At 47.0% G+C, this 11,706-nt stretch overlaps 1 protein-coding gene across 2 annotated transcripts in view; it reads left to right on the top strand.

Moving 5' to 3' along the window:
- The window catches only part of FRMPD4 (FERM and PDZ domain containing 4), a 192,790-nt gene that overhangs the window by 145,944 nt on the left and 35,140 nt on the right, over nt 1-11,706 (top strand). For both annotated transcript variants that reach the window (XM_059679131.1, XM_059679130.1), the window contains exons 5-6: nt 6,343-6,447; nt 9,386-9,493. In XM_059679131.1, the coding sequence (XP_059535114.1) occupies nt 6,343-6,447; nt 9,386-9,493 (213 nt within the window). The remainder of the gene's footprint in view (nt 1-6,342; nt 6,448-9,385; nt 9,494-11,706) is intronic.

The raw sequence follows: 11,706 nt of genomic DNA, 5'->3' as shown, positions 1-11,706 counted from the left end.
CCAGAAACATCGATGAGAGAGAAACATCGACCAGCTGCCTCCTGCACATCTCCCACTGGGGATGTGCCCGCAACCCTGGCACATGCCCTTGACCGGAACCGAACCCGGGACCCTTCAGTCTGCAGGCCGACGCTCTATCCACCGAGCCAAACCGGTTTCGGCATATGTGACTATTTTTAAAATATATATATAATTTTATTGATTTCAGAGAGGAAGGGAGAGGGAGAGAGAGATAGAAACATCAGTGATGGGTGAGAATCATTGATTGGTTGCCTCCTGCACGCCCCCCACTGGGGATCAAGCCCACAACCCAGGCATGTGCCCCCGACCGGAATCAAACCCGGGACCCTTCAGTCCGCAGGCTGACGCTGTATCCACTGAGCCAAACCAGCTAGGGCTGTGACTATTTTTTTTATTATAGTTCTTTCTTGGCCAGCTTCTTTCTTCTTTTCTTTCCCCAGTTCCCAAGTCTAGAACTTCCCATTTCAGCCCTAGCTGGTATGGCTCAGTGGATAGTGTCAGCCTGTGGACTGAAGAGTCCTGGGTTCGATTCCGGACAAGGGCACATGCCCAGGTTTCGGGCTCGATTCCCAGTATGTGGCGTGCAGGAGGCAGCCGATCAATGATTCACTCTCATCATTGATGTTCCTCTCTCTCTCCCTCTCCCTTCCTCTCTGACAGTAATAAAAATATATTTAAAACAAACCAAAACATGTAGAACTTCCCAGTTCAACCTTACCTGAAACAAGGAGTATTTAAAGAGTCTCGCCCCAGCCGTTGCTCAATGGTTATAGCATTGGCCCGTGGACCAAAGGGACATGGATTTGATTCCCGGTCAATCCCCAGCTCCAGTCGTGACACATGTGGGAAGCAACCAATCGATGTGACTCACATCGATGTTTCTCTCTCTCCCTCTCTCCCTCTCTCCCTCTCTCTCTCTCTCTCCTTCACTTCCCCTCTCTCTAAAAAAATTCAATCAGGTTTCTTTGAGGGACCCACTTGCCTGCCTCTCACTTCCTGCCTACCTTCCAGCATGTTCCACACACCCGAGGGAGGCTCCAGACCTCCTCATGGAAGCCCCAGTAGCAGACGCTATTAGAACTGGAACCAGGTTCACTTGGCATGTGTCATGTCAAGCATGTCAACCCACTTTCCAACCGAGACAACCAGTGATTCCTTGCCTGTGGGCTCTGGCCGCAGGAGCATGCTCATGGAGCACACCGGAAGTGCCGGAAGTGAGGAGGTGTTACTCCTCCCAGAGGAGCAGCAGCTGGTGGGTAAAGGCCCCAGCTTCCCCTCTTCCTCTGTCAGTATAACTCTCAGGCCTGTGGTCTGCCTTGGTTCCCACGGTGGTCCAGTTGCTTTCAGGGGGTGCCTGCCTTCACAGTTAATGCTTTATGGGTTACCCCCCTTCCCTGCCTCCCTTCCCCCACTTTCCTACCTGTGCTTCCTGGGAGCGCCTCCCAACTCAGCTGCCTGCCTGTGAATCCTTGTCTTAGGGTCTGCTTTAGGGGGGGACTCCAAACTAGTATGTCATCAACAGGCATTTTCCCAGCGCCTACTGTCTCAGTAGTACTGTAAAGCTACGGGGATTACAAGTTCAAGGCCTTACACGTCAGTTTCAGGAATTAATCTTACTGATGTCATTTGTTTCCAGCTCTGTTCTAGTGACTTCTGAGAGCATCTAACGCATCAGGAGCATGCGGCACACTTATCTTGGCCACCTTAGCAATAGCTGATTTGGAAAGGAGTGAAGGGTTAATTAGAGGCCTTCTAATCTCAAAATTAATTAACAGCGGGAGAATCTGATTATTCTAAATAGTAATTACTTATCATTTCCACCACAGGCTATGAAGTGCTTATGATCAGGTCTGCAGGTTGCTAAGAATTCATTCACCAGGTTTTGGAGTGGTGCACATTGTATATTTTTTGAGCGGCAAAGAGAGATCTGAGTTAAAACTGCAGTTTCACCCTAACCAGTTTGGCTCAGTGGAGAGAGCATCGGCCCTCGGACTGAAGAGCCCCGGGTTCGATTCTGGTCAAGGGTACCTACCTCGGTTGCAGGCTCGATCCCGGCTCTGGTCAGGGCACATGTGGGAAGCAACCAATTGATATGTCTTTCTCACTTCGATGTTTCTCTCTCTGTGTCTCTCCCCGTCTCTTCCACTCTCTCTAAAATTCAATGGGAAAATATCCTCAGGTGAGGATTAGCATAAAAAAATAAAAAACTACAGAAGTGACTCATTTACATTTCCCATGAACTCCAGCCACTGGAATAAGCCAGTACTTTGTTGATTCTAATTCAATGATCTTCAGACTTGAAGAGCTTATGGTTTTATGATCTGAATGTAATTTTTAAAAATATTTTATTGATTTTTTTACAGAAAGGAAAGGAGAGGGAGAGAGAGTTAGAAACATCGATGAGAGAGAAACATAGATCAGCTGCCTCCTGCACACCCCCCAGTGGGGATGTGCACGCAGCCAAGGTACATGCCCTTGACCGGAATCAAACCTGGGACCCTTCAGTCCGAAGGCCGACGCTCTATCCACTGAGCCAAACCGGTTAGGGCCTGAATGTAATTTTTAAAATGTATGTTGATGATATGAAATACTCACGACTCCAGGATTAAAAAAAAAGCACTCCTATGAATTCTTAGTTAGACTTTATGTATAACATGATATTTGCTTAACTACCTTGGCTACCTGGTGTGCTTTCTGGTTTTCCTAGATTACCAGGTTTGTCGTTAGTGCCTGATAAACAGATATGGGAATGAGGCTCCGAGGAGTGGGCATGCTCTATCAACAGGAGAAGAGAGAAGCAGCCCATCTTTCTTTTTAAAAAATATTTTTTTATTGATTTCAGAGAGGAGGGGAGAGGGAGAGAGAGATAGAAACATCAGTGATGAGAGACAATCATTGATCAGCTGCCTCCTGCACGCCCCCTACTGGGGATTGAGCCCACAACCTGGGCATGTGCCCTGACCAGGAATAGAACTGTGACCTCCTGGTTCATAGGTCGACATTCAACCACTGAGCCACACCAGCCGTGCAAAGCATCCCATCTTGACAAGTTCTGCTAAACAGGGCCACTTACCTTAGGGGCAAATAACCCTGTATACTCCCATGGGGACATCACTGCATTCCAAGATCACACAGCAAATGATATGCATCAGAAATTAAGTTCTGTTAAATATGCTTTTTTATCGAGGCAACGAATTATGTAGAACTTTTTAGAAAAGTATGGTAAAATACTACATTTGAAAATTCAGATGTGCCCTAATCGGTTTGGCTCAGTGGATAGACCATCAGCCTGCGGACTGAAAGGTCCCAGGTTCAATTCCGGTCAAGGGCATGTACCTTGGTTGCGGGCACATCCCCAGTAGGGGGTGTGCAGGAGGCAGCTGATCGATGTTTCTCTCTCATCGATGTTTCTAACTCTCTATCCCTCTCCCTTCCTCTCTGTAAAAAATCAATAAAATATATATTAAAAAAAATTCAGATGCATAGAAGACTAAACCTCACATGTATGAAACCCCTCATTCCCGAATAATGCCAGAGAAGGGGGTGTTCTGCCTTCTGACATCTCGCCTAATTAGGCAGGTCTGCGTAGTGTAGCTTTATTATAACCGCTTCACTTGTGCTCAGTTCATTGTGCCGGTGTAAATACCGCCTGCTTCACATCATCGCGGGAGAATCATGTTTTCCCTTCAGCTAAAAAATTGCACATCAAAAGCGAATGAACTCACTGCTGTCTGATTTGTTCGTTAATCATCACTGAACTCGGCCTCTAATTGCCAAGATACTGATGAGAACACCGCTGTCATCCCTCCAGCTCTGCGGAAGGACTTGCCAAGTCACTCTGAGCGTGTTCAAAGCGCTTCTTTTTGAACAGCAGCCATTTGGAGTTGTTTTGTGGTGTTTTGTGAGTGTGTGTTTGTAAGGGCAGCCATTCTCTTAAAATATATCGCCTTGGTGGCAGAATTAAAGCTCTGGGGGTCAAACCATCCATCCATCCAGTCCTCTGACATTTCTCAGAGCAAAGCATGGGATGGGTATGGAGGGGAACTTTCAAAATAACAGGTTTCCCCAGTATTAAAGCAAAACTCCACCCAGGAGTATACCCACACATGTTTTGTTTGTTTGTTTGTTTCTTAAATTATTATTATTTTAAAAGAATTCTTTATTGTTGAAAGTATTACATATGCCCCCTTTTTCCCCCATTGACCCCCTCCAGCCCACCCTACCCTGCCCCCTGCCCCAGGCCTTCACCACCCTTTTCCCACCCACCCACCCTCCCTACCTTCCCTCTGAGATTCCACACTCTGTTCCATGCTTCCATGTCTCTGGATCCACTCTGATCATCAGTTTATTTTGTTCATAAGATTCCACATATGAGTGAGATTATGTAATACCTGTCTTTCTCTGACTGACTTACTTCACTTAGCATACCCACACGTTTTATTGTGTTTTTAACAGTGATTTTTTTATTGTAGTGTTTTGTATTATTATAGTAAAAATATTTTATTATTTATTATATATACACTAGAGGCCCGGTGCACGAAATCTGTGCATGGGTAGGGTCCCTAGGTGATCAGGGCCTTCCGGCTGCTGGCCAGAGCCTGCCTTCCTTTCACACCACCCCCTGGTGGTCAGTGCACATCATAGCAAGCAATCAAACTCCTGGTTGAATGCCTGAGGGGACACCGCATATTAGCCTTTTATATATATAGATAACATAAATCTACCATTTTAAGCATGTTAAAGGATACAATTTTGTGGCATTAAGTACATTTGAAATCTTGTGCAACCATTGCCACTATCCAGCTCCAGAACGTTTGTCACCTTGTACCCATTGAGCAGTCACTCCCATTCTCCCCTGCCCTTGCCTCTGGCAGCCAGTAATCTACTTCCTTCTCTAGGGATTTGCCTCATCTGGGTGTTTCATACAAATGGAATCAAATCATGTAATGGGTGGGCCTTTGTGCCTGGTTTCTGTCACTTAACATAATGTGTTTGAGGTCCATCCATGTTGTAGCATGTGTCTGAGCTTCATTCCTTTTTATGACTGAATACAGTTTCATTGTATGGCTAGACCACTTATTTGTATAGGGCACCCTAATTGGCTTTTGTGCCTTGAGATTAATGCAATACACAGAAGGTTGAGCCTCTGTGTTCATTCTAGAGTCAATTACTATATATATATATATATATATTTGATTTCAGAGAGGGAGAAAGAGATAGAAACATCAATGATGAGAGAGAATCATGGGTCGGCTGCCTCCTGCAAGCTCCACGTTGGGGATTGAGCCCGAAACCCCAGCATGTGCTCTGACAGAATCAAACCATGATCTCCTGGTTCATAGGTCGATGCTCAACCACTGAGCCATGCCAGCCAGGCAATTTCTAGAATTCTTTACACAACATCTTCAATCTCTTAGGACTACGTAGTATAAAAATCATTACATTGAACCATATGCAATTTCCAATATTTGACCATTTTAATCTATAAACAATTGTGTGATTCAAACTAAATATTTACCTCCATGTTAGGTTCAATAGAAAATGCAATTTTTTTTTGCATTGTTATGATTCTTTTTTTTATTGCTTTATTGCTTAAAGTATTACAAAGGGTATTACATATGTGACCTTTATTTTTCCCTGCCCTTGACAATCCCCTGGCCTCCCCTACCCCCCAGTGTCTTATGTCCATTGGTTATGCTTATATGCATGCATACAAGTCCTTTGGTTGATCTCTTACCCCCCTCCCTCCTGCCCCCAAACCCTTGCAATTTTTTAAAAAAATAAAAAAATACGCCCAGCCCTAGCAAGTTTGGCTCAGTGGATAGGGTCCCGGGTTCGATTCCGGTCAAGGGCATGTACCTTGGTTACAGGCTTCTCCCAGCCTGGGCCCTGGTCGGGGCATTTGCAGGAGGCCACAGTGCATGTGTTTCTCTCACATTGATGTTTCCCTCTGTCTTTTCCTCTCTCTCCCACTCTCCCTAAGAATCAATGAAAATGTATCCTCATGTGAGGATTAAAAAAACCCAAAAGGTGCCCTAGCCGGCTTGGCTCAGTGGATAGAGCGTTGGCCTGCTGGCCAAAGTTCCTGGGTTGGATTCTGCTCAGGGCACAGGCCCGGGTTGCGGGCTCGATCCCCAGTAGGGGGCGTGCAGGAGGCAGCCGATCCATGATTCTCTCCCATCACTGATGTTTCTCTTCTCCTTCTCCCTTCCTCTCTGAAATCAATTAAAAAATATATATTTTTTAAAAAGATAGAAACCAACTGTTAAAAGTTCTGTATTATGTCATCAGTAATCCGATGAAATGTTTTCTGGTTTTCAGTCTCCCAAGTCAGCGTTCATTAGTGCTGCAAAGAAGGCCCGGTTAAAGTCCAACCCCGTGAAAGTGCGCTTCTCCGAGCAGGTCATCATCAACGGGCAGGTGTCGGTGAGTGGACAGTCGCCTGCTTGTGACTGGAGCGAGTCACTGAGGCACTAAGCAAGGCCAGCACCCACTGGAAAGATGGACCGGGCACTGGTTGCTGGATTTCACAGGGGCGTCAAATCTCAGGGTCACCTGGTGGTGTCTGATAGGTCCCCCCCCCCAGCATTTCCAGGATCCGGAAGAGTCCGGTATTTCCTTGAATGCTTCTGGCGTTAGAAACCTCACTTCTTTGCAAAGGAGTTCATTTGATTGGACGTCACTGGCATCGCTTTTTTTTGAGTAAAATGTGCCCCTTTGAAATTCCACCTGTTTCTTCCTGTTCTGCCAACTCAGCATTCTTCCATGAGAGCCTCTGTGTATCTTGAAATAAGTCTTGCATATCGACTAATTTTTGTCCCTTATCCAGAATAAAACGCCCTATTGTTTCAACTAATCAAAATGGAAAACAGTTTAAATGATGGAAAACTTTCATATATGCAACCAGGATTTCCATTAATAGCTCTTGATAGAAATCATGATTGCTCAGGCACATCATTGATCTTCTAAATGAATAATGCAAACATTGATAGGATGCTTTATTTTCGATTTTCTCCAAAAAAAAAGAATAGCCTCTTGTTTTCTGTTTTGAGAAAGCTGTCATCTAGGGCACTAATTTCTTAGAACTTTGAAATGCCAGCTTTTTTGTGGAGGGTTTATTGTTGCTCTTGCTATTGTTAATCCGGGGTGGGGAACGTCCGGCCCGCAGGCCATACAAGGCCCGGGAAATCATTGGGTCTGGCCCTGCCAAGGCATTAGAGGTGAGTTCATCAAATGTTTGAGCAAATAGAGCAGGCTCATTTTTCAGTTGAGCATTCTGTATGGCCCACGAATAGTATTACAAATATCTCCATGTCATACTTCTTATGGGTCGGGAACTCTCCCCTGAGCGCTGTCCTGAATCTGACTTTGAAGATGTAGCCTGCACGTCCTGGGCCAGGCACGCGTGGACCAAGCATCTCCCAGCTCCAGCTTGCTGACCTCTGTCCGCCCCAGCTGGGCGCCAGGGGCTCAGCCGGCCCATCTGTCATACTATTGTGATGCTCGTGGGCGGCGGCATCAGGCTGCCACGGTGCTGCCCTGTGAGCATTTGGCTGTGGCCTTGGCCTCCCGATCGCCCCTCTATCATCTCATTTCCTCTCCCCGCTTCACACTGTGGCTTGTGCTGCACGGTTCAGTGGATTCGCGTCCCACAGGATGCAGAGTAAGCATACATTATCATCTCAGAACAAGCCCATCCCAGCTGAAGGCTGGAAGGTTCCAGTCACAGAGGAATCGCTGTGTCATGTGACATCCCCTCATCTTTTCTCAAGTTTCCGAGTGGGAGATGGGCCATCCGTTGATGCATCTTTAGAGAGACTATAGCTGGAGGCTGCTGGGCAGTGTCCCTGTGTCCCTGTATAGAACAGGGCTCATTCCAGGCAGCTGGTGTGTGCGGACCCAGCCCAGGGGACCCATCCTCTGGCCATTTGGTCACGTGTCTGCTCTTCAGCCTCTGTGACCATCTTCACTCCCCGTCTGCTCTTGCTCTTCTGAGTTATTGTGTGTCATGCCTCCTGGACTTGGAGCCACATGAACTGGGCAGCACAGAAGTCCCGGGTGGAGTAGAAAGGAGAGGAACGGATTTCAGAGAAAGAAGTGGGAAGTGACAGACAGGAGCCTGGCCCCGAAATAGTGAGGGATTGGATCCTCCTGGACTAATGGGCGGGGGTGGAGGAGGGGGGCATTAGCAAGTCTCTGGACACCTCTTCCGTTTCCTCATCTGTCCAGCAGGGGGCGTGGGGTTGCACAGCTACTGACTTCCCCTCACTCCTGTGACTTCACAGCCAACCACGTGTGAGCAACACAATTCACCCAGGGATTCCTCCTTTTTTAAATATATTTTTATTGATTTCAGAGAGGAAGGGAGAGGGAGAAAGATAGAAACATCCATGATGAGAGAGAATCATGGATCAGCTGCCTCTTGCACGCCCCCCATTGGGGATTGAGCCCGCAACCAGGGCCTGTGCCCTTGACCGGGAATCGAACCGTGACCTCCTGGTTCACAGGTTTGACGCTCAACCACTGAGCCACACCGGTCGGGCACGTTCTTTAAACTATGATCTGTTTGTTATAGATTTAGTGTTCTACTCCATTAACACACCACCCCATTCCTTTGAGTTTGGGGGAAATCTTCCTAAATGAAGTAAAAATTGTTTCACAAAATAACTTCAGCTTTGAAGCTGACCAAGGCTTGAGGTTCACTGTCGTGACCTGCCGGCCACCAGCAGGCGTCGCATCGCACACCATCAGCCCGGGGCTCCTTCTGCCCAGACGCATTGCTCTGCGAAAGCCTGGCCTTGACCCACACCCTGTGGCATAGGTACAGGGGAGCCATTTCTGTAATGGCATTTTCCAGTGGGACACCTCGATTTAAAAATACTCCTCTAGCCCGGCCGGTGTGGCTCAGTGGTTGAGTGTCAACCTAGGAACCAGGAGGTCAGGGTTTGATTCTCGGTTAAGAGCACATGCCCGGGTTGTGGGCTCGGTCCCCAGTAGGGGGCGTGCAGGAGGCAGCCGACCCATGATTCTCTCTCTCATCATCAATGTTTCTCCTTCTCCCTTCCTCTCTGAAATCAATAAAAATATATCTTTTTTTAAAAAACTCCTCTGATTGATCTTCTGATGGGAAAAGTTCTTTTCTTTGAATCAGCTGAGGTATTTGTAGGTGGAAAAGGATTTTTCTATGAACAACTGCACTTGGATATCACGAAAGGGACACCTTGGTTGGCCTCAGAGACTTCACTTGGTCTTTGTTTTTATGTATGTTGTGCTCGGATACATTGTAGATATACGCGGCTATTGCGAAGAGCAGAATTATAATCCCACTGACTTTAACCCCTCCCACTCTTTTCTTCTCAAACAGGAAACTGTTAAGGACAATTCACTTCTGTTTATGCCAAACGTGTTGAAAGTCTATCTGGAAAACGGGCAGACCAAGTCCTTCCGTTTTGACTCGAGCACCTCCATAAAGGTAAGGGGACCACTGAGCTCTGCCTGGACCCCCTCGGGCAGCGAGCGGAAGCTGCCCCCGCGTCTCCTGGGGCAGCCCTTCTTTGAGAACTACTTGTCTATCGCTGAGAAGTGTTCGGTTGCTTCTCAATAAGGGAGTGTGTGAGGTCTGGCTGGTGTGGCTCTGTGGGTAGAGCGTTGGCCTGCGGACCGAAGGCTTCCAGGTTCGATTCAGGTCAAGGGCACGTACTTATCTCGGTTACAGGCTCCTCCCTGGCCCAGGCCCTGGCCCGGGGCATGTGCAGGAAGCAACCAATCGATGTGTGTCTCTCACATGGATGTTCTTCTCTGTCTCTCCCCCTCCCTTCCAGTCTCCCTAAAAATCAATGGAAAAATATCCTCAGGGGAGGATTCAAAACAAAACAAAACAAATAAGGAAGTGTGTAAATACAAGACGAAGAGCTTAGCCTCCGAAGGTTCCGCTGTGTGTGTGTGTGTGTGTGTGTGTGTGTGTGTGTGTGTGTACACGCAGACTGATAAGCCATCAGTGCTGAGCCAGGGCAGCCAGTCATTTGAATGCAACCACGAATGAAAGGAGCCCGAATGCACCAGGAAGGCTCGGCGCCCTGCCCAAAGCGAGCGGGGTCTCAGCGGCGTGAGCCCCAGGAAGACGAAGCTGTTAGCTCTTCATTGAGTATCTGCTCCTTTGGTGTCCAGAGAAAACAAGGGGTAGCGTGATACAAAGCTAACAGTTACTTTTCCGACTGGAACTGCTTTCATGGCAATGATGCATAAAGGGCAGGAATGAGGCCTGCGTCTTAGAAGAGGTGGAGAGGAAGAGCCACAGAGCAATTCAGTTACGGTAGCCCCCCCTTATCCATGGGACATGCTTTCAAAGACCCCCCCGCGGATGCCTGAAACCGCGGATGGTAACGCTCTCTATATACACGGTGATTTTTTCCTATACACGCATACCTTCCCTGAAAGGAAGCGCTTACGGCTTCTCTGAGGCTTGTCCGAATGGCCGGCATCAGTGCTCTGTGCCTTGAGGCCATTAGGAAGAAAAACAAAGGCTTGAACACAAGCCATGCGATGCCACAGCGGGCGATCCGATAACCCCTGCTAAGTGACTAACAGGTGGGAGTGTACAGAGTGTGGAGTCACCGGATAAATGGAGGAGTCACTTCCCGGGTGGAAGGAAGAACTTCCGAATTGTTTATTTCTGGAATTTTCCATTCGATATTTTGGGGCTGCAGTTGACCGCGGATAACTGAAACCTCGGAAAGCGAAACTGCAGATAAGGGGGAGGGGGCGCTACTGTATTTCAGAGCCACAGGTGAGTTTGCATAATGGGCATTATTATAAAGCAGCGGTTCTCAACCTGTGAGTCACGACCCCTTTGGCGGTCGAACGACCCTTTCACAGGGGTCGCCTAAGACCATCCTGCATATCAGATATTTACATGACGATTCCTAACAGTAGCAACATCACAGTTATGAAGTAGCAACGACAATAACTTTATGGTTGGGTCACAACATGAGGAACTGTATTTAAAGGGCCAGAAGGTTGAGAACCACTGTTATAAAGCATAGGGGTTTCCTACCCCCCCCCCCCAATGCTTTGTTCCTGGGGGAAAAAAATACATATTCTCTTTTTTATTGGAGAAAAGTGTGTTCAGAGATTGATTGTTCCCTCATGCTCCATCAGCCTAAAATAGGCTTTCTTTAAATGCACAGGAAAAAAGATTTTATTGAGGTTAAAAAAAAAGTCCCCAGTGATGATCTTGTGTAACGAGTGTATCAAGCGACTATCAACTGTGTATTGAAAATGTCTATTCATAGTCAACCCCGAATTCTCAGTTTTCAAAATTAATCAGCACAAACCTGAGTGGGATCCCAGCATTCTTCTTATCGGATCCCAGCACGCAGCTTGTTTGGAATCGCTTTAAATCGGTAGCGACTGAGCAGGTAATAGAGCAGACAAAAGCATAGATTGATGATCAAGCATTTAAAGCAGCCTTAAGTCATTCCGGATGAAATAAGAACTTCCTTCCTACCAGGCTGCTAATGTTAAATGCTGATGACGGCAGAAGTCTTTTATTTTATTTTATTCCTACTCCACATCAGTTCACAGTGAGATGTTACTCTAAATATTAGTCAGCTTACCTAGGAGTTGGCAAGCGTTCCCTGGACAGGCCTGGAGAATAAATATCGGAGTGTTTGTGGGACATTTGAC

This window comes from Myotis daubentonii, chromosome X (assembly GCF_963259705.1).
Source record: "Myotis daubentonii chromosome X, mMyoDau2.1, whole genome shotgun sequence".
Lineage (NCBI taxonomy): Eukaryota > Metazoa > Chordata > Mammalia > Chiroptera > Vespertilionidae > Myotis > Myotis daubentonii.
This window is presented reverse-complemented; position numbering and strand designations above follow the sequence as displayed.